Here is a 26,846-nt window from a genome sequence, read left to right on the forward strand (position 1 = left end):
TGCGTTTCAGAATAGCACAACACAAAACATAGCAATAAAAAAATAACGAGATAGTCCCCATTCAGTCATCATATTAGTCATATCTTCAGCCAAAATGGCCAATATTTCACATATTTTGCCAGGGCATGTACATTTATTAGCACAATTGTAGATACTGTATTTCTATTGACAAGGACCTCACAATTTACTCAAGTCCTATTTGCTAGGCTGCAGATACTGTGGGTGTATTTCTCCGACTAATGCAAACGACGATTGGCTAATGAGCATAGTTTAGCCTGCCTACTTTTTGCTCAGCGGTACTAGTTCTCTGATTGGAGGTTGCTGTGTCAATCATTTGAGATACCAAGGAAAGGACTAACAAAATGAAGCACTACGAGGTGAGTTGTGACCAAGAAGCGCTCGGTCGGCAATGGAGCTGAGAAAGATTTGGCCAGTGTAACGGCTGGCGAATGTTTTGTGTGAATTTATCGCAGCCAACACCCCGTCAAATGTACATATGTGATAATACAAGAGTTAGGATTGTACAGCACGAGGCAATTTACACCGCCGTGACCGAAGCTTTGTGGCTAAGCGTATGCGGACATATGCGGTTGTATTGTTGAATGTACCCTCTCATTAACGGGTTCGTCGAAGTTTGAAGACCAACCTGTCGCTTTTCTGTAACTACACATATTTGTAATCTGAGGACATACATTTATGATTAGCACCATGCGCTGCATCACTGCCATCTCTGGCTGGAATGACTCATGGCGCTGCTTATCACGTTATTACTCAATAATCCAGTTGATAAAACAGTCCCGTTTCAACGGTCCCTCTTCTTGATCCAGTGCAGAAGAATACCCACGTCTCTGTAAATAAAGATGACATTCACGTATCTGATAATGCGAAAAACACAGCCTAAAACAATGCAAATACAGAAAGAGGGAAATATGTCTCATTGAGTTCCCAAAGCCCCAAACACCTTCAGACAGGATTGAAGCAGTCTCCTGACATAAACCTGAGAGGGGAATGTAACAACAGGACACAAACAAGTCAAGGGAGCATGTGCAATCATCAAATCCGACGATGCTCACGATAATGTTAACCCTGGGAGAAACAGCACATTTGATGAGCAGACTGAGGACTAATATCTGCGGTTAACGAACGTATGCATTCATGTGTTATCATCACATTAGATACCTGAGCTGTATATACAAATGAGATCCAATGTATGGGTTGCGGTGGAATGGTGAATTACTGGTTAGCAAATCTGTCTCACAGTTCTGAGGACCCGGGTTCAAATCCGGCCTCGCCTGTGTGGAGTTTGCACGTTCTCCCTGTGACTGCGTGGGTTTTCTCCGGGTACTCCGGTTTCCTCCCACGTCCCCAAAACATGCACGGTAGGTTAATTGCCCGTAGGTATGAATGTGAGTGCGAATGCTTGTTTGTTTATATGTGCCCTGCAATTGGCTGGCAACCAGTTCAGGGTGTATCCGGCCTGCTGACCGCAGTTAGCGGGGATAGGCTCCAGCATACCCGTGACTGTAGTGAGGAAAAGCGGTACAGAAAATGGATGGATGTAAGAGTTGTATCAAACACATCAGCTTTTATAAAGATAATAATTCTTAGGTTTGACTGGCACAGTCAGGGTATGATGTTTCTTATACCCCATACCCTATATTATTTATTATAATGGTTGTAGCGTACTGAAATGTATAGTGCCAAAATGTAACAAAAATATCTATGCGAAGCTCTTTTTGGGCATGATTGACAATGCAAGCTCGTCTATCCATCCATGCATTTTCTTTACCGCTTTTCCCATAAATAAAAAGATTTTCGTTATGGATCTTATTAAATAATTTATTACATGTAGCAGTATAGTATTTGTCTTCATTACAGTTGTTGTCAAAGCAAATGCAGTATAAAACCTTAAATTAAGCATCTCAACTAGTGAAATGACACCAACATGGATTATTTTAATTTATTGTTATTTTTAAGCTTATTATTATTATTATTATTGTTAGTGTCCTTTACTGGGGACAATTAACCACAATTCCACCAAGCCGAACAGTTCATTTCAGCTTTCAGTGGTTTTGAACAGTAAACCATCCTATAGTTTATGTTTCCATCAAGGGGTGTGTAGGCGCTAGGGTTTGCATGAGTTGCGTTTTTTTTTTTTTTAAAGTCAACACTAATGTAATGAAAGTGGAGTCGACATCGACTCGTTGTTGAATATATTTGAAATTTTTTCAGTAGCCCACTGTAATCTAAAAAAAAAAAAAAAAAAAATCACAGTAGAAAGGGAATGCTTTGCAATATATACAGTATTCAGTGACAATGGACAGCTCATACACTAAATATACACAGAACATACAGGTGGGTACGGAAAGTTTTCAGACCCCCTTAAATGTTTCACTCTTTTTTATATTGCAGCCATTTGTTCAATTCATTTAAGTTCATTTTTTTCCTCATTAATGTACACACAATGGGGCACGGTGGACGACTGGTTAGAGCGTCTGCCTCACAGTTCTGAGGACCGGGGTTCAATCCCCGGCCCCGCCTGTGTGGAGTTTGCATGTTCTCCCCGTGCCTGCGTGGGTTTTCTCCGGGCACTACGGTTTCCTCCCACATCCCAAAAACTTGCATGAATTGGTGACTCTAAATTGCCCGTAGGTGTGAATGTGAGTGCGAATGGTTATTTGTTTGTATGTGCCCTGCGATTGGCTGGCAACCAGTTCAGGGTGTACCCTGCCTCCTGTCACAGTCAGCATGCAGTAGGACAACAACAGAACACATCCAGATCCCTTGGATGGATTTACAATGGTGCAAATGACAAATTCAAATTTGGTGCCTATCCAATTTTGTCCATGTACAAGTGATGCACAGCCAATATCACTGTGTTTACATTCACTGAACACATGAAACAACCCTATGTGCCGACATCCGTGCACGTGTCAACACCGGGCAGTGATACATACCGTTACATACCGTTTACTTGGCCTGGATTGACTGTTTCACCCCAATTGATTTAAATTAGGTTTAAGTATAAGGTTGTAATTAGTCACAAAAGCAGGGGTGCCAAAATTGGCACAGTGCAGACCATTAAGTTTGTTACCCTTCACAATTTAGGACAAAGTAATTGCAAAATGTTGCATGCTGTACTTCTTGTTGAAAACAGGGATACGCAATATAAACTTATGTGAAGCAAAAAAGAGGATGCGGTAAATTTTGCTTAAAGTACTATGAAGGAAATGAACTATCGTCATTTTCTTCTAATATTATTTCATGATGAATCTTTCTCTAAACTCCTGTTTTGATCTCATTGTTGTACTGAGCAGAACTACTTAAAGCTGACTCCATGTTGTCCTTCTAGTTGAGAGTGAATTAACAGCACCTCTGCTGGTGGAAGTTAATTAGTACACTCAATTTTGCCCCGTTGATAAAACAGAAAGCAATCAATTCCACACATTCTACATAATACTGAACGATAAATTAATGAAATTTCCTTGTAGGTACTGTATTCTTGTTTTGTAAAATGTATCCCAGACCGCTATAGTGGGTGATATCATCCCTTCTCCTCTCTCTTACACTATAGATAAACTGTGTCTAATGGTTGCCTATATTTGACAATAAGTATCTTACCTTGCAACTTCCTAGTCAGAGGGTTCTGGCAAATGAGTCAATCTTTGCTTGTGTTCACCGTACCAAGAGCTTTTGGAGTCAATTCTCCTCGCTTCACCCTCAGCTCATCGTGCCTTAGCGAGACAGCCTGTTGCTATTAAGTTGAACCTTTATATAGACAAGGATGAGAGGGTGTGGGGGGTATAAAGTGGCCATGGGTATGCTTGGATGCTTGGCTTGGAGAACAGTATCACAGGGCCATATCCCCCTTATGCTGCCATTTGAAATGCTTTTCTTCAATATGAAATAGATCCTGTCTAATTAATAAAACAAGCAATTGAAGTAATCGTAGAAAAGCTGTTGGACAAAAATATGACCAAAATAAATGCAAATTATTATATATAAAATGTGTTAGTGACTACCTCCATCAGGCCCAAAAGAGAGAGGAACAGTATTTTTTATAAAAACTATGAAACAATTTTGAAAAAAAATTTATGGAATGGGTGTCACTGATCGTGTAGTGGTACATTCGCCTGACTTAGGTGCAGGCAGCGTGGTTCCCACTCAGCAATTGTATAAATGTGAGAGTTAATGGTTGTCTGTGTATACTGTACGTGCCCTGTGACTGACTGACGACCAGTCCAGGGTCGAGTGTGCCTTTTATCCGAAGTCAGCTGGGATAAGCTACAGCTCACCACACCCCTGGTTATGATAAGGGGTATAGAAAAATGGATTTATGGAGTGGAGGCAAATGCCTCAAGGAAGAGTCCATTAAAATGTTGTGTGAATCCAGATAGAAAAGATAAAGAGGAATTAATTTTTTGTCATTTTTCATTTTCTATGTTGAAACCGCCATCCCTTCGCCAATGCTAATGGTAGACTGGTGTGGCTATTCCTAATATATTTTATTAGCAACATGACAAGATAGATGACAGTCTGTCAAATTGCTAAGTGTGGTTGGAATGGCCACTTCAAACTGAGCCCAATGCAATCAGACAATGGGTTCCAAAGAAATTTTTTGTTGTTTTTTTTTTTGTATAGGAAAAAAAAGCCTTTTTGGCCAATGTTTTTGTGGGATATGGCCTATAGAAACTCCTGTCAAAAAGTGGCTTCAAATTAGAGTAAAACACTATAACTTCGTTATTTCTCAATATATCTACCCCGACCCTTTAGTTTTGTCTACTACTTGGAGAACCCGTTCTCCGATTGGCTGAGAGGTTTCAGTTAAAATATCCACCACTAAGCTTGTACAGGCCGAAATTCCGAGGGGTTGTCCAAGTCGAAGCACCAAAATTGCCATGATGTTTCGAACAGTATCACTTGCCCTAAAAACCCGACTTAAATAGCGTAAATTGGAACATTATTCATGAAAGAGCAAATTTTATTTCTCCTTTGAGGAATTTACTTTCTCACTGTTGCCGTTAAAACCACAATGGAATCATTCACACATTCCTCAGAATGTACATGTAATATAGTCCGTATATTCGTAACATTTTACATTATTTTCCATAACACAGAAAGTAGCCTAGTGCTAACTAAATCGATGGACAATATGGTGCTCCATGATTTATCACTTTTGTTGGGTCAACCATGCCAGATATCCGTACTCTACTGAGTACCATTGTAATTTTTATTATTAACTTTGTGAGTGATGTGACGATACCATTGCACGTTAAAATCCGACTTTCATTGACAAGTTTATACTTGACAGTAAACACGTCTGAGCTGAAGCTCCATGTTGGAAGGTGTAACTGTCTTTCATTGAGAAATGGCAACTGTATGAGCAACTGTTGACCATTAGAGGGTGGAGAGGCAGTGGTGGGCTTCATCAAGGGGAATGCCCTAACTTAGTTAGGAGAATCTGTGGTATTATCACCCTTGGTTGACAGGAAAGTGCAATTGCCTCTGTGTGTGACTGAAATATAGGAAAAGAGGGTTTGAAGCCACCAGTCAACCAACAGAACCTGTTGAAGAAGTCAGGTGTTTTTTAGACACAAATGGCAGTGCCAATCTAATGACATCACCACATAGACATATGGGGGGGTCAGTGGCAAGAGGGTTGTGCAGAGTTAGCAGTAGATTTTATATTTAGCTGCAGGGAGAGGAAGAGATGGGGTCGAACGGTGTTGGTTGTCATAACACCTCTCCCTTCTGATCACTTAGCTGGAGACTAGACTGAGTGGTGTCAGAGTGTTGTTTATTGTAGAGTTGAGTGTGGGGAGTGTACATTGCATAATCAAATTAACTCCATAATCATGTGCCTGCTCGAGAAGTTTCCCTCAACAAGATGTTTGCAGATGGCCATTCTGAATCTGTAACTATGCACACACATGTCCACTCAATAGGGGTTGGCTGGCAGTTAAAATAACCCGTTGGCCAGAAGTGAAGGAATGAGGCTGGGCCAGCTAGGAAGGGAGGGACGGGGTGGTTGGATGAGTTAGAGGAGCAAGAGGGAGGGGCTGCCACAGCACCAAGCATGGAGGAGACAGATTTATTTCCATTGCTGAGTGCAGCACCTCTCCTCTTGGGCTCAGAGTGGTTCTGGTTTGACACTTGGGTGGTGGGGAGAAGGGAATAAAGTGAGTCCAGAAGGTGGACCGTTGACATGGATGCCCTCGCGCTCGAGGCCGCCATTGGTAAAAAGCCAGCTAACGGTGCAGCGGCTGCACCTGTACTGGCCCCAGCACCGGTCAAACGCAAACCTGCTAAAAAAGCTAAAAAGGCTGTTGTTTTCTTTGAGGTGGAGATACTTGATGCCAAGACCAAGGACAAGCTGTGCTTCCTGGACAAGGTGAGCAACAACACTCCAATAACACTGTGAATAAATAATTGTTTGCATGGCCTGGGTATTTTAATGCTTTTTGCACGCAAATGACACAACTGAGGTGGTCCTCTGTAATGTAAAAATATTCCACTGTGTCATTGAGAGTCGAACCTTTTCGAGAACATACTGTAGTGAAGCTGCCTCAGTTCCTGTCAGAGAGTGAGCAACTGTAAACCCATACCTTCACACGTGACCCAACTCTGCCTGTTTGGAGATCCGGCCACATGGTGATGATATCCACAATGTTGAGAAGTTCAGATTCAATATACATTGGGTCTTCCTCGGTTTACGGCACCCACATAGCCCAAATTTGTACACAAGTCAGGACAAGTCTATCACTAATCTATCCTAACGCAGTAGTTAAGTCAGAACTACAGAAAATCTTTTTTTTTTTTTTTTTCTTTTTCAAATTAATTTGTGTCCAAACGGCACAGCGAACAACTGGTTAGCACATCTGCCTCATAGTTCTGAGGACCTGGGTTCAAATCCGGCCTCGCCTGTGTGGAGTTTGCTTTTTCTTCCTGTGCCTGCGTGGGTTTTCTCCGGGTACTCCGGTTTCTTCCCACATCCCAAAAACTTGCATGGTAGGTTAATTGAAGACTCTAAATTGCCCGTAGGTGTGAATGTGAGTGCGAATGGTTCAGGACTGTGAAAAAGTCCACGGATCTGCGGAATTCTGTGGATTTTCCTCGTAGAGAAATCATTTATGTAAATCGTGTAAATTTGCAAAAACAATTCTGTTCACCTGAGATCTTCAATTTGAATAATTTCAAACAGAATAAAAAAAAAGAATGCAAGTAAACCCGGCTAGTGCTTCTGATAGTGTTTAGACCAGCAGAGAAGGAATTGTGGGTTTCAACACTTAAGCAGGACTTTAATGCTTATTACTATTATTATAGTTACTCCATGTATCCATTGTCCTATGTTGTACCTCCATCCATCCATTGTCTTCCACTTATCCGATGTCGGGTCACGGGGGCAGCAGCCTCAGCAGGGAAGCCCAGACTTACCTCTCCCCAGCCCTTTCCTCTAGCTCTTCCGAAGGGATCCCAAGGCGTTCCCAGGCAAGCCGAGAGACGTAGTCTCTCCAGCGTGTCCTGGGTCGTCCCCGGGGTCTCCTCCCGGTGGGACGTGCCCGGACACCTCACCAGGGAGGCATCCAGGAGGCATCCTAAACAGATGCCCGAGCCACCTCATCTGGCTCCTCTCAATGCGGAGGAGCAGCGGCTCTACTCTGAATCCCTCCTGGATGACCGAGCTTCTCACCCTATCTCTGTCACGTACGTGGTTAGGGCGAAGGCGAGGAACGCAAGGCAAGAACATGGTGGACCCAATTGCAGAGAAGCAAGGCAGGAGTGCGGGAGTCTCAAAATAATAACATTTAATCTTCAAAAAAGGAAAACAAGGATATTGGCTAAAGCAAAACTGAACAAAGTCCCACAAGAGATAACAACCAAACCAAAGTAACAAAAAAACACTTGAATATCTAAAACTGGAAACAAACCTGTGAGTAAGACGTGGAATAGATAGGGAAAAATGACACCTGACAATGACATACCACAATGATAAAGACAACTGGCGACTGTTGTAACACGTGCAGAATATGGTTTGGCTTAGTCTTGCTGAAATAAGTAGGGGCGTCCATGAAAAAGACGTTGCTTGGATGGGAGCATATGTTTCTCCAAAACCTGTATGTACCTTTCAGCATTAATGGTGCCTTCACAGATGTGCAAGTTACCCATGCCATTGGCACTAACACAGCCCCATACCATCACAGATCCTGGCTTTTGAACTTTGCATCCATAACAGTTCGGATGGTTCTTTTCCCCTTTGGCCCAGAGGACACGACGTCCGCAATTTCCCAAAACAATTTGAAATGTGGACTCGTCAGACCACAGAACACTTTTCCACTTTTCATCAGTCCATCTTAGATGAGCTCGTGCCCAGAGAAGCCGGCGGCATTTCTGGGTGTTGTTGATAAATGGCATTTGCTTTGCATAGTAGAGTTTCAAGTTGCACTTACGGATGTAGCGCCAAACCGTATTTACTGACATTGGTTTTCTGAAGTGTTCCTGATCCCATGTGGTGATATCCTTTATACAATGATGTCAGTTTTTGATGCAGTGCCCCCTGAGGGATCGAAGGTCACGGACATTCAATGTTGGTTTTCGGCCTTGCCACTTGCTTACATGCAAGTGATTTCTCCAGATTCTCTGAACCTTTTGATGATATTATGGACCGTAGATGATGAAATCCCTAAATTCCTCGCAATTGTACGTTTAGGAACATTGTCCTTAAACTGTTCGACCATTTTCTCACGCACTTGTTCACAAGGAGGTGAATCTCGCCCCATCTTTGCTTGCGAATGACTGAGCAATTCAGGGAAGCTGCTTCTATACCCAATCATGGCACCCACCTGTTCCCAATTAGCCTGTTCACCTGCGGGATGTTCCAAACAGGTGTTGGATGAGCATTCCTCAACTTTCTCAGTCTTTTTTGGCACCTGTCCCAGCTTTTTTGGAATGTGTTGCAGCCATAAAATTCTAAGTTAATGATTATTTGCTAAAAACAATCAAGTTTATCAGTTTGAACATGAAATATCTCGTCTTTGTTGTGTATTCAATTAAATATAGGTCACACATGATTTGCAAATCATTGTATTCTGTTTTTATTTATGTTTAACACAACGTCCCACCTTCTTTGGAATTGGGGTTGTCGAAAGGGTGGGGGTTACAATGGTAGGGGATTGTTTCTTTAAATGGTTTATCATGTCTAGTCAGGGTTTATAGGACAAAGCCCTGATCTGAGCCCCTTATGAGGCCCAGATAGTTGTGCGGGGGCTGTATGCACATAATCTTAAAGGGGCATTTTTTTAAAGTGATGTCATCCTGTTGAAAATGGCGCGGGGTCTTCAGAATGACCTGGACAGAAATGGAGCAGGTTAGTCTTTCAAAGCCGGGCTACTGAGATGGGTCTGCAAGTTCAGCCAACATGGAAAAGCCAACCTTTTGAGTAGATGTTAGATGTAATACTCAAACCAGCTCTACTTTCTTTAGATTGGCAGTATTATTAGTTTTTTTAATAGTTTATGATTAAGTGAGTCGAATTCTAATGTACACAATCAATTCAGTTTAATTAACTGATACAGGGTCATCTGGTCCCATGCCAAGGCAGTATAGAGTAAGGATAGAGACGAGTGACGAAACTTCACTGAGAGTCCCCAGAAACATCTGTAGTAGCTGTCATGATGGCATGCAACAAGATACTGAAGATAGATGAGAACAGAGAAGGATCTTCTTCCACCATGTTGTAGGCATATGATGGTTCACAATGTTTTGCTATGAATTCAAAGATTCGGGGTGAGAAAATGCTTTAACACCAAACTGATTAATGAACTCGTATGTCTGGATATTATTTATTGTGTAGATACGGTAGAATTATTGCTTGCTTTACTTTTTTTTTTTGCTGGAATATGGCAACATCAATTCACGGTATGGCCATTAGTTTGTGTATAGTCATCCCCAATTTGTGTGTTTGTGTATGCGTCTACTGTATTTTTGGGTCATATTTCGTCAGGCTGGTTCCCGTGAGGCCTGGCATGATGCCGTGTGCTTTAGCTGTCTGTGGCTTTAGGATCCTTGAAACCCGAATACCAGCTGTTGGCTTGCTCACATCCACGGGGTGTGTGTGGGCACAGCCAGAGCTAAATTTACCTCTAATCACTGTCATGAATGGAAAACTGGTTTGTCGTCTGTTCCTTTGTATGTTTGCGTCAATTATTTGTCATGGTGTTATTTGTAGGTGGAACCAAATGCCACCATTGGGGAGATCAAGTCTATGTTCCACAAGAGCCGTGAGTGCATTAATTCTTGCTATTGCTTCATATGTCCTAATTAAGAGCAAGCAAATATTCACAGTGTCTGTCTGTTTTAGATCCTCAGTGGTACCCAGCCAGACAGTCCATTCGCCTCGACCCCAGTAAGTCGTTGATATGGCTTCATCAAAGTAATCTCATCGTCAATGCAGTCAACAGTGAATCCCCGTTTGTCGGGGGGGGGGGGGTATGTTCCAGACCCACCCACAATTGGTGAAAATCTTCAATACAGTGGACCCCTGTATAATCGCGGTTCGGCAACCCCGGATTCACATACAACGGCTGAAATAAGTATGTAACACGTCACCATTTTTCTCAAATAGATTTTCAAAGGTGCTATTGACATGCAAATTTCACCAGATGTTGGGAACAACCCAAGTAATCCATACATACAAAGAAAGTTGAATAAATAAGCTATCAAATTAATTTGTGTCTAATAATGTGAAATGACACAGGGAAAAGTATTGAACACACCAACTGGTATTTATTTAATACTTTGTACAAAAGCCTTTGTTTGCAACGACAGCTTTAAGACGCCTCCTATATGGAGAAACTAGTCGCATACATTGCTCTGGTGTGATTTTGGCCCATTACGCCATAAGACATGGAACAAGGCTAAAATAAACTCGTTTTTGGATTCGCGGAGTAAATGTCTTTTGCGGAGCCGATCGATGACGTCATTGATTGGATCGGCGAATTAGGACATGAAAGCCGATCAGCATAAAATGGTAATTATCGGCCGATACCGATCAGGCCGACCAGATGGGTGTAAAGTCTACATATTATGGCCCCAACCAGAAGCTTAGATATGCGTCTGTAACCAATGAAATCGTTATGTTATGCAACAATTAGTTTGCAATGGTCTTGAGACAGCTCTCTGCTCTTACCCATCATGAGATGCATCTGGACTCACACCTTGGCCATGAGACCTTTTTGTTGGCCATCAATTAGGACTGAAACAGCTAATATTCATTTGCACTGACAAGTGCCTGGATTGCTGTTTGATTAGTGATAGAGTTTAGCTGTTGTCTTGGCTTTCCATCCCTTTTTGCACCTCCCTTTCTTCATGTGTTCAATACTTTTTCCCTGTGTCATTTCACATTTTTAGACACAACTTAATTTCTGATCTTATTTGTTCTACTTTCTTTGTATGTATGGATTACTTGGGTTGTTCCCAACATCCTGTGAAATGTTCAGGTCAATAGGACCTTAGGAAGTATGTTTAGTGAGAAAAATGGTGCTGTTATATACTTCTACTCAGTCGCTGTATTCCCGGAGTTTTTTACAGAACCTCTCCCGCACGCATTAAACGCATTAAAATCTATGAAAACACTTTTAAAGTATTCTTTCGCACCTGTTCTCACTCTGTAGCTTGTTTCAAGCTGTTTATTTGTCACTTCCAGTTGATGTTTACTGTAAAACTGACACATCAAACAAACGATCATAAAACCTTGTGTAATTAAACATTAAAATGTTCATCCAAGGTGGCACGGTAGACGAATGGTTAGCACATCTGCCTCACAGTTCTGAGGACCTGGGTTCAAATCCAGCCTCGTCTGTGTGGAGTTTGCATGTTCGCCTCGTGCCTACCCTGCATGTTTTTGGGATGTGGGAGGAAACCGGAGTACCCGGAGAAAACAGGCACGGGGAGAACATGAAAACTCCACACAGGCGGGGATTTGAACCCCGGTCCTCAGAACTATGAGGCAGTTGTGCTAACCAGTCGTCCGCTGTTCCGCCGCACTGTATAATAATATAATTAATAATGTAAGGTAAGATAGCCTTTATAAGTCCCACAATGGGGAAATTTGCATCATTTCAGCAGTAATAGTGGATACACGAAAAAAACATGAAAAACAATAAATATTCAGCATTTGGCAAATATGAATAATTTTGGTCATCCTAATTGACCTAAAACAGGAAAATGTTTGTCTGATTTCATGTCAGACAGTCAGGGGGGGGGGGAAATGACAATATCTGGTGTTCCTGCTGTGCGCGCCTTGGCCTCTTAGGGGCAGTGTGGTGTAATGCATGCATGGAGCTATACATTTGCAGCAAGCTTAAAAAAGAAAAGAAGAAGAACATCGCGATAAAACATTAACTATTACATATTATGTGTATGTGTTACCACGGAGTTTGTGTATAAATGTTCGTTATTTGAAGGTAAATCCCCCGCCCCCCTCCCACCCCCACGTGATCTAATGCTAATTCTAGCTTACCCGTCAATGGGGTTTTCCATTGACTATTATCATTAAGCTGGCAATTTCGAAAACGATCATGTGTCTTAAAGGTACCATATTTTACCCGACCAACTTTTTTCTCGTATTTGGGATGTAATATTGGCTCTGCGGTGTCTCAGTAAACATGTGAAATATGAATGAAAATCGTCCATGCATTCTTTAGTTTCTTTTTGCCGAGAGATCTGAAATAATGTTTTGATCTTATCTTCGTCACTAGCGAATATCTCCGCCTGCCTCTCCACTCCTGAGCCAGCGCTGTCAACATAACAACATGTGTGCTCTCACAAGTGGGTCTTCTGCACGGAGGCAACCAATCAGGGGAAAGGGGGCGGTCTTAGCCAAATATGGACAAAGCGGATACAAAATTCGGTCAAACAGCAATAGCTGTCAGAGGCCCTTTTCTGGACACTCGTATGACAAAACCAAGGTGTTTTTTTAAAATGAAATTGACACTTTTATGCTAAGTCCATGTTAGGGAGTCACTGTATGGAGGTCTAAATAGCCAAAATATGGGACTTTTAAAATGTACAATGTATCTAATTATTTTTCTTGCTTGTTTAGTTTTACAGTAGACAACACTTGGGGTGTCATTAAAGAGTTTAAAGCACGCTCAGGGAGACTCTTTGTGTGTGTGCGTGTGTGTGTGTGTGTGTGTGTGTGTAACGCACGCACACACAAAGACACAGAGTTTGTATTCCAAAAGAATGATTCCATACGTGGTGTGGGGCATGCAAGTTGGAGCAAAAATACTAATAATACTGTGAAAACTCATTAACGATCGCTTAAAAATCATCTGCAAATCTAATCTAGCATGAATGATGAACCACATTATAGCGGGGGAAGTGTATTTCTTTCTATAGTGTAGTGTGTGTGTTTCAGAGGGGAAATCTCTAAAGGATGAGGATGTTCTACAACAGCTTCCTGTGGGAACCACAGCAACGTTTTACTTCCGAGACCTGGGGGCTCAAATCAGCTGGGTCACGGCAAGTACAGGTTCTGCTATATAAACTGTACACGGAACCACTCGTCAAGGTTCCCGAAATACATTCTACCTGAGCAGCTAATTTCATCATCATTTAATGTTACAGTGGAGTTGAGCAATGATTTTACAGTTCATGTTTTGACTCTTTTGGGAGTTGGGGGAGAGTCTGTTCAGTGTAATCTGCATAGAGATAAAAGGTTTGTTAAAATTAGCCAGTTAAAGAGGCAGTAATAGCAAGCAGGCTGACTCAATTGGTAATGTTGGCCAATCTCTCTGAGATTCAGTACTGAGGAAGATGGGACAGGACAGAAGGAAGCAGAGAGAGGGATTTTTTTTAAGACCAGTAAAAGAAACCAAGCCCTGTTGTGAATAGCGAAAAGATGTGAATAATTACGCCCACCTCCATAAAATGTATGATTTCATAGTTTAAAAGCTAAATATATCAAAAACTACGGCCCTAATCTTATTATTCATGCTTGCTTAGTACGCTGTGCACTGTGATGTGACTTATTGTGACTTTCAGGTTTTTCTGACGGAGTACACAGGGCCTCTTGTTATTTACCTGATGTTCTACTTCAGGGTTCCCTTCATCTACGCTCCCAAATATGATTTTACCACCAGTAAACACTGGGTAGTACAGTAAGTGTCTCGGAAAATATATCAGAAGTACGCACACACTATCTTACCAAGTGAATATATCTTATTTCTAGTAAAAACATCTTACTCTGCTTATGTGACTGTGAGTGCGAATGGTTGTCTGTTTGTATGTGCCGTGCGATTGGCTGGCAACCAGTTCAGGGTGTACCCCGCCCCCTCCCCGATGATAACTGGGATAGGCTCCAGCACGCCTGCGACCCTAGTGAGGAGAAGCGGCTCAGAAAATGGATGGATGGATGGATGGATGGATGCATTATTTAGTCACTCCTCAGTCACACTGTAGTGGTGATAAGCTACTTGTGTAGCCACAGCTGCCCTGGGGCTGCCATTCGGCGCCTACGCCCCGCCTGACCACCACCAAACATCCAGCCATATTCATTCGTAGGCAATGTGGGTTATGTGTCTTGTCCAGGGAGATACGAACAAGCTACCCTCGGGTTGCAGAGTGTACGCTTACCCTCTGCACCACACCGCCCCAGTTAAGACAGTTTTGACTTTTTTGTCTACATTTTCAGCAAGACAGAAAGTAAATTCATTCTAGTTTTTTCACTTGTTTTAGAGGCAAAATGTCTTGTTTTTAGTATTTTTTAAAAACTTTTTTTGAGAAGGTTGTTATTTTTCCAGTGCAGTGACACCATCCATCCATCCATTTTCCGAACCACTTAGCTCGCCATTTAGCTAATTGGTTCCACGAAACAAATATGTTTGGCTATAAAAATGTAACCAGTAGACATCTGGGAACATGATATGAATGGCTGAGGCTTTATGTTGCCATGACAATAGGGCCATGAGCCACATCTGCTTTTTAATAAGCGGCTAACCCAGAGCTTTTGCTTTTCCCAGTCTGGCCTGCATGTGTCACTCTTTCCACTTCGTCAAGAGGCTGCTGGAGACACTGTTTGTCCATCGCTTCTCTCATGGTACCATGCCACTGCGCAACATCTTCAAGGTGAGACTGATGCTACCATTCTTGCGCAGTCATTTTACCATGCACTGAATTCTTTGCCCAGTCAAAGTTGAGGGACATGATTTAGCGCTACTAAAAGAGTGCCATCTTTTCAGAATTGTACATACTACTGGGGCTTTGCAGCATGGATGGCCTATTACATCAATCACCCGCTATATACACCACCAAGTGAGTGTGCACACACTGCAGTTCCAAACATGTCTCCTTGGAACTTTATTCCCCATGTTTGTGTGAATTATTGTTACAGTTTATGGTGAGCAACAGATCAGACTGGCCCTTGTCTTATTTCTGGTAAGAATCCTTCCACTCACTGTATGACATCCTAAGCGATGGTATGTTTTTGATCAGTGACGTTCTCTTCCTCAGTTCTGTCAAATTGGAAACTTTTCCATCCACATCGCGCTCCGCAACCTCCGTCCGCCAGGTACACACACTGCTGTCCCACCTGAGCACCCAGTAGAAAAGTGACTATTTTGACAACAACTTGTATGTATATCTGTGGATATTTGATGGGCTCTATTCCCGCTAATTATTAGTGATGGGACAAATTGTGCCGATGCTTCCAAACGTGTCAAGAAATCCAGCAAGTATATAATGAAGGGCGTATCGAAGCATGATTCGTTTCAGGCAAATGACGTCACGGATGACGTATGAAGCCTCGCTGCTTCAAGAAGTGGTTCACGTGTTGGCACAATTAATAAACAGGCGAGAAAAAAAGCACACAATCAATGTCCCATCTTTTGTAAACACTGCAACATAAACATATCCTATTAGATTTGAATGTTTTCCATTACAGTATTTTCACAACCGTAGGGTGCACCGTATTCAAAGGCGCAGTCTCAGTTACGGGGTCTATTTCTGTATTTAACACATACATAAGGAATATTATTGGGCGCAGGCATGGCAAAACATACGCTAGCTTAAAACATACAGTAGCATGCATGCATGCTAAAACAATGTTTTTAAAAAGGCAGCGGGAGCAAAACTGAGATCGGTTGTACTTTATTGAAGTATTTAACAATGTATTCACGTTATTTTTTTTATCAATCCTCCTCATCCACAAATCCATCAAAGTCCTCATCTTCTGTATCTGAAATGAACAGCTGGGCAAGTTCTCAATCATCCATCCATACATTTTCTGAGCCGCTTCTCCTCACAAGGGTCTCTGGCGTCCCGGAGCCCATCCCAGCTATCATCGGGCAGGAGGCGGGGTACACCCTGAACTGGTTGCCAGCCAATCGCAGGGCACATAGAAACAAACAGCCATTCGCACTCACATTCACACCTATGGGCAATTTAGAGTCTCCAATTAATGCATGTTTTTGGGATGTGGGAGGAAACCGGAGTGCCCGGAGAAAACCCACGCAGGCACGGGGAGAACATGCAAACTCCACACAGGCGGGGCCGGGGATTGAACCCTGGTCCTCAGAACTGTGAGGCTGACGCTCTAACCAGTCGTCCGCCAGTTCTTAATCAAAAAGTGTAAATTAAATTAAATTGAACAAATGACATCTTCATCAAATCTACATAAAATATATAATGAATAAAAGGTAAAAGTTTGAAAATAACTTAAGTCACATGAATTCATTTAATTCACCTATTTAAATTTAATATGGAAAATCACTTTCAACATGTTGAGATTTAACAGGTGTTACTATAAAATGTATTGTATTATAAAATACTTTTGGAGGTAACTGTACAAATGTTTTTAACACATCTATTAAATAGTTCTTTCATCTCACTACCTTTGTATTTAGGCTCCAAGACCAGGAAGATACCCTATCCAACAAAGAATCCCTTTACCTGGATCTTCCTGCTGGTCTCTTGCCCCAACTACACTTACGAGGTTGTGTGTTTTATTTGTTATACTGTTAACTCAAGTCAGAGTCTAGTATATTCTAGAATGCTTAATAATAATGGTGATATAACAAAGAGAATGATGATGATTTCCACGGTCCTCCTCTTCTTGCAGTTGGGCTCTTGGCTCGGCTTCACGCTGATGACTCAGTGTCTGCCCGTGGCTTTCTTCACCTTGGTGGGTTTCATTCAGATGACCGTGTGGGCCAAAGGAAAGCATCGCAGCTACCTGAAGGAATTCCGTGATTACCCCCCTCTCCGATCGCCCATCCTGCCATTTGTCCTGTAGAAGACCACATTCATGGCCGCTCCTTCATCCAAATCAGCTTCCATTGATTGTAGCAACCTCCCCCTCTCTACCCAAACCTTAAAAGAGCATCAACTCCCTTTGTTTCACTCCCAATTCTACACTGGAACGCCACTGACTGAAAACATGACTGCTGGCTTCCTTCCTAAACCATTTTTTTCTTGATCGCTATGATGCTAAATGTTTAATACATCACTGGGTTTATTTGTTTTCTTTATTTAACATGCTAAACAAACCATGCAATTATGCCTGGTTATTTGAATTATTTTGCATCTCCAGAGATGTTCTGACTTTCAAATGAGCCCGTGTGCGCTGAATGGCATACAGTATTGCATTCATACAGGTCGGATTTATGTTTTGATGTTCAGAAATTTATAAATTGCTGTTCACATCCATTCATCTGAAAAGGTAATTTATTAATAAAAAGGAACCAAACCTATGGCAGTTTTTTTTGTCTGTCTGGAATGTTAGTGCTAGAAAACATTTGACAGAATGACTTAAGCATGTCCTTGTCATGAAACAAAAGAGCAAAGCTTCATGGTTTTTTGCTACAGTGTATTAGGGCAGTGCTGAAGAGAGAGAGAAAAATACTAATTATGGGATTAAAATTGGAATTTTACAAGAATGAAGTCGGAATTTTACAGGAATAGACATAGTATGCAAACAGAGGTGTAACATGAGTATAAGAGCACGTTAAGCGCAATTGTTTCGCAAGATTTTGGCACATCAGCAGCATCAACAGTCGGAGAAGTTTAACATGACTGAACAAAACAGTCACCAACATCACATGGTGGAAGCACAAAGACTTGTTTCAGTCTTGCTCCTTACACACAACACTGTACCTGTGGACTGTCTCCTCTCTCTGAGTGTGAATGGGTGTGAGTGAACTAGTTCCCTTGTATTTATTGGAGGCATGATGCTACCACCACCATGCATGGTATGGTGTTATTGATTAAGAAAATGTGTTTCATATATATCAAATATTCGTTTTACATAACCTTTATGTATTTTATGGTTCCATAGCTCTTAGCACAGTACTTTGTGTGTCATTGATTGTTTTGACAACACACTGTTTTTATCTTCCGTTCTCATCCACTGCATGCACCCATTCCCATAAAGAGTGCAGCTGGACGAAGCTAATTGTGTGGGAATGAGAGGGGTGTATTTCTTTTCTTCTCAGTCTCTCACTTCTGTATAGCCATCCCTCCATCCATTCTCTGAGCCGCTTATCTTCACAAGGGTCGCGGGAATGCTGGAGCCTATCCCAGGGGACACCCTGAACTGGTTGCCAGCCAATCGCAGCACTTCTGTATAACGAAGGTGATTTTTTTTTCCTTGCGCTTCACTAAGGGGTAACAAATCATGACGACTTGTACCTTTTCCTCTCTTTGAAAAGATTTGTTTCTTGCAATAAAAACCCACAAAGACAAGATTGATTCCTTACTTATTCTGTCATAAAAATATTTGCCAAAACAAAGTGACTGCTGCTCAGCAGCAGGATGAATTCTGAAGGGTTTTGGCAAATATTATCTGCTCAATATTCATTTAAACGCTTCAGAACTCATCTTTTAAGGCAAAGAAATGGAATGTTAATTAATCATCGACCTGAATCCAGCTAAGGATGCATTTCACCCGCTGAGGAGAGAATTGAAGGGAAAAATCCCTCAAGAACAAGCAGGAAGTGAAGAAGGTTTCAGTAGAGGCCTGGCAGATCATCACCAGGGATGAAATCCAGCATTTGGTTATGTCTATGCATTCCAGACTTCAGGCTATAAGTGGCTGCAACTAAAAAAAAGTTTACTTTCGGCACCTTAAAAAGTGGGAATCACATATACAGTGGGTACGGAAAGTATTCAGTCCCCCTTAAATGTTTCACTCTTTGCAATATTGCAGCCATTAGCTAAAATCATTGAAATTCATTTTTTCCCCTCAATGTACACACTGCACCCCATATTGACAGAATTGTTGAAATTGTTGCAGATTTAAAAAGAAAAACTGAAATATCAGAGCCAAAAGTATTCAGACCCTTTGCTCAGCATTTAGTAGCAGCACCCTTTTGAGCTAATACAGACATGAGTCTTTTTGGGAATGATGCAACAAGTTTTTCACACCTGGATTTGGGGATCCTCTCCAGTTGTGTCAGGTTGGATGGTGAACGTTGGACAGCCATTTTCAGGTCTCTCCAGAGATGCTCAATTGGGTTTAAGTCAGGGCTCTGGCTGGGCCATTCAAAATCAGTCACGGAGTTGTTCTGAAGCCACTCCTTCGGTACTTTAGCTGTGTGCTTAGGGCCATGGTCTTTTTTTAAGGTTCTGAGCACTCTGGAGAAGGTTTTCGTCCAGGATATCCCTGTATTTGGCCGCATTCATCGTTTCTTTCATTGCAACCAGTCGCCCTGTCCCTGCAGCTGAAAAACACTCCCAAGTCATGATGCTGCTACCACCATGCTTCACTGTTGGGACTGCATCGGACAGGCTATAAGCAGTGCCTGGTTTTCTCCACACATACCGCTTAGAATTAAGGCCAGAAAGATTTATCTTGGTCTCATCAGACCGAATCTTATTTCCCACAATCTTGGAGTCCTTCAGGGTTTTTTTTCTTTTCTTAGCAAACTCTATGCAAACTTTCATGTGTCTTACATTGAAGAGAGGCTTCCATCGGGCTACTCTGCCATAAAGCCCTGACTGGTGGAGGGCTGCAGTGATGGTTGACTTGCTAGAACTTTCTCCCATCTCCCGACTGCATCTCTGGAGCTCAGCCAGTTGGTTCTCAACTGTTGTCACCCTGGGACCCGCATTTTCCCATTGTTGTAAAGTCGTGACTCACTTCTATAGAAGTTAACAAAGATTTTTTTTTTAATAGCCACTGAAAACATGTACAATATATTTTTAAACACCATTTCAAACGCGTATGACCTACCTCCAAAAGCATATTGCTAGCCACGACGTCCACTAGCCAGAGATTGAGCTAGATGTGGTTGTTTACGGAGTAATCCAATGGCTAGAGCGCAAGCAAGTGAGATTTCCTGTCACTTACCTAATATGTTCCAATTGAGAACCTGATACGCCTCTGTACTGTACCGAAAAAAAAATTACTGAATACGTCCACGTTTTTACTAGCTATCTGCGACCCATCCAAAATGGGTTCGCAATCCACCCCCACCCCCCCAAAAAAAACTTTCATGTTAATCCAAGGGAGCAGGGTAACGCTATTGGCAATGTGAAATCCCAAATGCTTGACATTACCGCAAAAAAATAGCGAAGACTGTGATACGTTATTAAGCAGCACTGTTTAATGTGAAACAGTGCAAATTGTAAATTATATACAGAGATGAGGAAACGGATGGGCTTTATTATGCAGCTTCAGCCTGCGACTCAAGTCTCTTCTTCCTCAGCTGGAGCCTCCTCTCCCTCTCATACTCCTTCATCCGCATCACATAGCTAGAGACGAAAACAAATACATGAAATACACATTTTGCCTGAAGATACAAAGCTTAAGCATTTACATCAAAAACATTTTTCTATGGATTAATCCACATTTTGTCAATTCTGTTTTCAACCCTGAAGAAGAGACTCCGGTTCAGACGCGGCGTCCTGTGTAGACGGGTATTATGTTATATTTACAAGCATATCTCTAAACATTCATTGGCCTGTTTTGTTGTTCAAAGTGGGTTGCTTTCTGTGAGAACGTGGTTCCAGCAAGACCTATGTGACAAGTGTACTGTATCACCAAATCACTTATTTCGATGCCTTGCGACTGCATGACACGATAGCTAAGCAATTAGAGATGCTTGCATGTGGAGTAGTTGTGATTAATAATCGTGATTACAATATTGATCAAAATAGTCACGATTATTTTGGCCGTAATCGTGCAGCCCTATCTAACATGCTGCAAATCGGAAACATTGTTTAATAAACATATGCTTAAAAAGGTATTCAAACAAAGTGTTGGAGTTTGTATTATTCAAAAGGTTCACACCAATATTTTTTCCCTTTTACTGCAACTGAATATCGGCGTCATATGTCAGTTATTGCCCTCCTCCACTACTAATAATTGGTATTGCATCGGCCCTCTAAAATCATAATCTAGTTCCGTTTTTGGTAAATTAGTGTTGACAAATAACAGACAAACTCCACTATAATCAAACCGTTCCCTTTTTGGTCAATCAAATATATTTTATAAAGCAAGAATGACTATTCACAAAACACTAACTCTTGGGGTAAACACTTACTCCTGGTGTTCACAGTAGTCCCAGTCATGTCTCTCATGTTTGCAGGCAAGGAAGTTTGGCCAGTTGTCCCTTTTGCACTTCATAAACTTGAGGAGGTGATGAGCACAATAGTCCCTCTGCTCCAGAGGCAGCTGGCCCAGGTTCAACTGCTCCTGGGTTGCAACCATCTCTGCAATGGGGACAAGAATATCAGTCTTCTTTAATGTAGTAGTAATGTACAAGCAGTGTTGGGGAGTACATAATTACATGTATGAGATTATGAAAAAAATCCAAGAGCCCCGTTGAAGCATTCACTCAAAATGAAGAAAAGTAATCAAAATTAATGACATTTGATTAGTTATGGTCACAAAGTAATTGAAATAGTTATACTACTATGACATTTTTAACAGGGTAACTAATATTTCCAAAGTAATCTTCCCAACACTACAAGCTAGCGGCTAAACTTGGCTGAGAGTTTAAAAATGTATTATTTCAGGACTATGATGCTGGTTAATAAAACAGAACATGTATATTAACTATTTATTTAATATTATTTATCATGCTTAGTAACTATTTATATACTATTGGTCAGAGGTGGGACCAAGTCATTCCTTTGCAAGTCACAAGTCTTTACCCTCAAGTCTTGAGTCAAGTAGCAAGTCCTACACTTTGAGTTTCGAGTTGAGCCATTTTAACAACAAAGTACTGTCATTTCTTGTGTATAATACGCATTTTTAGCCCCCCCAAAAAATGTCAAAAATCAATGGTGTGCATTATACATAGGTATAGGGGGAAATGAAAAAAAAACTTGCCCATTTTATAAATGTATGCCGCCATCTAGAGGTAAAAAGTGACGGGGATCCCCTTTAATAGGTAAAATGAAGTCCTTTGTTATGTTGGCAGTGTGTTTTGGGTCATTGACTTGTTGCTTCTCTTTCTGTCATAAACTGCTGTTGATACCCTTGGCCAACCTATTCGATGTCTGTTGCTCAGTACACCAGTAGTTTTTTTTGCAAATTGTTGTATTGGCAATGTCCAATGTTGGTGCGATAGCGCTGATAAATTTTCCCTCTTCTCTCAGCTTCAAAATAGTTTGCTTTTCTCTCATAGACAGCTGTCTGGTCTTCATGTTTGCTTAACAGCAAATGCAGTTTTCACAGGTGAAACCCAAAGGCAAAAACAAGCACTAATGTTTAAGCAACACCTGACCAATTAGAAACACCCATCAGTCACATGTGCCAATACTTTTGCGCACTTGAAAAGTAGGTGGCTTCAAACAAAAGGTACTCTGTCCTGAGTTGTTTAACACGTCTCGATGTAAACAACACGAAATAAATCAGAATCAGAATCAACTGATACAACTGGAGAGCGGCTCCAACTACTGGAGACAAATTCCTTGTGTTTTTTGGACATACTTGTGAAATTAAGATGATTCTGATTCTGAATGGTTGTTTGTTTATATGTGCCCTGTGATTGGCTGACAACCAGTTCTGAGTCCAAACCGCCTCTTGCCCAGAGTAAGCTGAGATAGGTTCCAGCACGCGACTCTACTGAGGATAAGCGGTTAAGAGAATGGCTGGATGGATATACTTATATATTAAATTTATATAATATTTATATATTTCATATCTTTTAAAATCCATATTCATTTATCAAAACAAATTTGAAAACAAGTCCACTGAACCGTTATTAGAAAACTAGGTTGCTGAAACAAAGATTTTGCGCCTTCAAAGCCAAAGGTCAAGGTGGGGGGAGGGATATTCTATGAAAAATTATACAACAGGCTATGACTTTTCCGCACTTTATTTCTGAGGTGACATTAAACAGACCTGTCACAAATGAGAATTTGCATCCAGTGGTGCTGCAATTAGTAATCAAGTATCCTACTGACAATTCTATTAAATAATCAAGTAGTCGGCTAAATATATATTTTTGCCTGGTTAAAGAGCAATTATGAATACACGAGAAAATGAGACCTTTCACTTAATAATGAACGACCAATTGTTTTCTTCTTTTGGATAATCAACAATATTTCTTGTGAGTATTAAAAAAGGAGCACAAGTTTGTCATCTTGTTGTAAAGACAATTGTATCAAACTGTGGTATCTCAGTCAGAACACTACGGGGCACTACATGAAAATATTACATAACTAACAGGCGAAGAAGAAAAAGACACAAAGAAGAATGTTGCTTTATGTCAAATAGATGCTAGCTGTGTGCTGATTGGTAAATAAAGTGCATTAAAAAAAGAAATACAATACTGATTCTTGAGAACACCACACTGACTAAACCACACTGTAATAAACAGGAACTCCAGACAGCGCACAGCCGGCCCGCCGTGTACTTGCATGATCGCTCACAAACCCTGCTGTTAATGCAAACAAAAACAAGTGATGTCAAACTGCGCGATTTTCTCTATGAAATGTGGATTGTTTTGCAATAATTAACATGCTTAATGTTAGGTTAATTATCCTCTGTGTAGGTTACCAGTACTTCATGGAATCTGTACCTAATGTAAATGCCACATTTATTGTTGATTTATATTGCACTGTTTTTGAAAAAATAATTATATATTTTTTTAATGAATATCATTACTTTAGGTAGTGTCTGAGTGACCTCCTGGTCAATTCCTCACCATGAACATGCGCAACAGTGTGTTAACTGTTAAAAGAAATAAGCTGAAATAAAGCTTTAAAATGGTGGGACAATACCACATGAGTGATAGCCGTTGATAATATCAACATTATGGTTACATCATTCTAAAATTCCTGTAATAAAATAAGCTTTGGAATGCTGAGCTATAGAGAAAAAGTTGCAAAGTGTAGGTATCTCAATACGTTGGTAAAAATGGCAAGTCTTTTCAAGTGGGCTTGAGTCCAAGTCACGAGTCATTGCTGTTCAAATCCAAGTCGAGTTGCACATCTTGTGAGTCTCAAGTCATCAAATTCATGACTCCAGTCTGACTCGGGTCCAAGTCACATGGCTCAAGTCCACACCTCTGCTATTTGTTATCTGGGGATTGCTATACAATATGATTTAATTTATTCATCACCTGTGGCCCTTCCCCCCCCCCCCCATTTCAATATAATTTGCCAGTAAAGATGTTTTCAAATCCTGTACCCAACCATCTATATTCTATGACGCTTGTCCTCATTAGGGTCACGGGTGTGCTGGAGCCTATCCCAGATGACACTGGGTGAGATGTGAGATACACCCTGGACTGGTCGCCGGCCGGTCGCAGGGAACAGACAAAGAACAGTCACACTCACACCTGTGGGCAATTTAGTCTTCAAGGGAGGTAACGTGCATGTTTTGGGAATGTGGGAGGAAGCTGGCAAGGGAAGAACATGCAAACTGCACAAAGGAGAAATATTCAAATCCTCAACCTTAGAACTGTGAGGCAAACGTGCCAACTGAACCACCATACTGATATCATTGCATTTTTGCCAAATATTAATGACCTCGTACCAGTGTTCAAAACAGTCAACTGCACGATCTAATTCGATATTACAGAAATCATCATTAGTTTGCTCATCCTATTTAGATTAAATATATCTCCCTCTCTCTAGGAAAAGATTGGTAAGAGAGTAATAAATTGTCTAAAACATTACATCGCGGTAAAGGGCAAAATATGAACGGAAGCAACTTCAAAAGGCACACGCCGAGCTGAATAGCTATCGCGAGAATACGTCTGTACATGCGAATATAGGTGCACTAATTTCAGACACCATCGAATTACAAAAATGACACACCAATTCTTCCTACAAACCTCGCTCTTTCCTCTCAGGAAACCCAAACTGGGGGTCGAACTCGAATTTCTTCGCCGGGTCCGGTTCGGTGTCGGTCTCGGTAATATACCGCCTGACCAGGTGAGCGCCCATGGTATCCTTTATATAGTATGCACTTTAATTTGTTTAGTCCGGTCGTCTTTGTGCTGGGATATTTTCAAAATGCTTCAGCTGGCTGGCATTCGGTCACCTACACAAGCCCCTTGGATCCACTTCCGCTTGTACCGGAAATAAACAGATCAAAAGTGCACGGTACTTCAGAAATGTCGTCCTCTTTAAACAAGTGACACAGGTTCCGTGACGAGCGCTGGGTCCTTGTTGCACGTGCCGACTGTATTAAAGAGTTCATTAATTCATTAATTTACCTTCTGTTCCCCTCATTAGGATCGCGGGCGGGCTGGAGCCTATCCCAGCTACATTCGGGCGAGAGGCGGGTTACACCCTGAACTGGTCGCCAGCCAATCGCAGTGCACATATAAACAAACAACAATTTGCACCTACGGGCAATTTAGAGTCACCAATTAATGCATGCTTTTGGGATGTGGGAGGAAACCGGAGTGCCCGGAGAAAACCCACGCAGGCACGGGGAGAACATGCAACCACAAACAACATGGCTCACAGGCAGGGCTGGGGATTGAACCCGGGTCCTCAGAACTGTGAGGCTGACGCTCTAACCAGTCGTCCACCGTGCCGCTTGATTGTGATCGTGATTTGATTGTCAGTGTTGTTTATGTCCTTTGTTTATGTCTGGTGTTAAGTAACCATTTGAAATTTGATTTTTTTTTTTTAAATCTTCCAAATTGCAATTCTAAATGGGTAATATTTCTTCATGCCACGTTGATTTTATATATTTTCTAACTTTTCTCAAATATAAAAACAATGCTTGACTGCATTATGGTTAATACTTATATATACTTTGAGTGTATTCCCCCTCCAAAAACTGACTATTACAAAACACACAGGGAACCTATATTTTTTTTATTCCACATCTAAAGCGGCCAGGGCAATCCGCTTCTTCCTTGAGCATCCTTGACAATTGAGCCATGTTGTTTTGTGGTCCAAAACGTTTTTGTTTCAGCGAGTTAGTTGTGTGCAAGGGATAATCACCCGGTGTGCGGGTGTGAGTTGTCGACTCTTTTTTTTGCAATCGTCTCGTTGCGACGCCGTTCGGCTGCAATTCAAATGCATTGCCCAGTGTGCGCCGGGCCTTACAAGCCTGCTGGCAGACCAGTCACTCTGGAGCAAGCTTCTGTGATGTGATACAGACAGGCTGGTAGACAGACCGACAGACAGAGATACCGAGAACTGAATAAAATGTTCCATTGCATAGATGGAATACAGAATATATGGCAGCGAACTGTCCACCTGTTGCCTGTCATGTCTGTAATACTTTGATGATTCATTCAGTGTGTATTTTGGTGATGGTGACAGCACGTCCTGAGAGTCGTCCTCTTGTGGATGACAACTGAGGAACAAACACAAAAAGGTGTGTGCGATACGTTGACTTACTTAACCTTGGGAAAAGCCGTGTTTGACAGCTT

The 26,846-nt window shown here is 41.5% G+C and overlaps 2 protein-coding genes across 3 annotated transcripts; one reads left to right on the plus strand and one right to left on the minus strand.

The window, feature by feature from the left end:
- Nucleotides 1–315: 315 nt before the first annotated feature.
- tecrb (trans-2,3-enoyl-CoA reductase b) lies at nucleotides 316–17,747 on the plus strand. Of its 2 annotated transcripts, XM_061680241.1 has the most exons (12): nucleotides 316–377; nucleotides 6,341–6,391; nucleotides 10,226–10,277; nucleotides 10,358–10,402; nucleotides 13,418–13,521; nucleotides 14,044–14,159; nucleotides 15,021–15,126; nucleotides 15,240–15,312; nucleotides 15,392–15,435; nucleotides 15,511–15,568; nucleotides 16,902–16,990; nucleotides 17,117–17,747. In XM_061680241.1, the coding sequence occupies exons 1-12, from the start codon at nucleotides 363–365 to the stop codon at nucleotides 17,288–17,290; spliced, it is 927 nt and encodes a 308-aa protein (XP_061536225.1). In that variant the 5' UTR covers nucleotides 316–362; the 3' UTR covers nucleotides 17,291–17,747. The 2 variants fall into 2 exon arrangements, with proteins under 2 accessions (XP_061536225.1, XP_061536224.1); XM_061680240.1 differs by lacking the exon at nucleotides 316–377 and having other exon boundaries at nucleotides 6,117–6,391.
- A 2,831-nt stretch (nucleotides 17,748–20,578) lies between these two features.
- Nucleotides 20,579–25,535, minus strand: ndufb7 (NADH:ubiquinone oxidoreductase subunit B7). Its single transcript, XM_061680068.1, has 3 exons — nucleotides 25,287–25,535; nucleotides 21,540–21,708; nucleotides 20,579–20,748 (listed from the first exon to the last, which is right to left on the minus strand). Exons 1-3 carry the CDS (start codon nucleotides 25,396–25,398, stop codon nucleotides 20,661–20,663), a joined length of 369 nt encoding a protein of 122 aa, XP_061536052.1. The 5' UTR covers nucleotides 25,399–25,535; the 3' UTR covers nucleotides 20,579–20,660.
- Nucleotides 25,536–26,846: the final 1,311 nt, after the last annotated feature.

The sequence above is a fragment of the Phycodurus eques genome, chromosome 6 (assembly GCF_024500275.1).
Source record: "Phycodurus eques isolate BA_2022a chromosome 6, UOR_Pequ_1.1, whole genome shotgun sequence".
NCBI classification, from domain to species: Eukaryota; Metazoa; Chordata; class Actinopteri; order Syngnathiformes; family Syngnathidae; genus Phycodurus; species Phycodurus eques.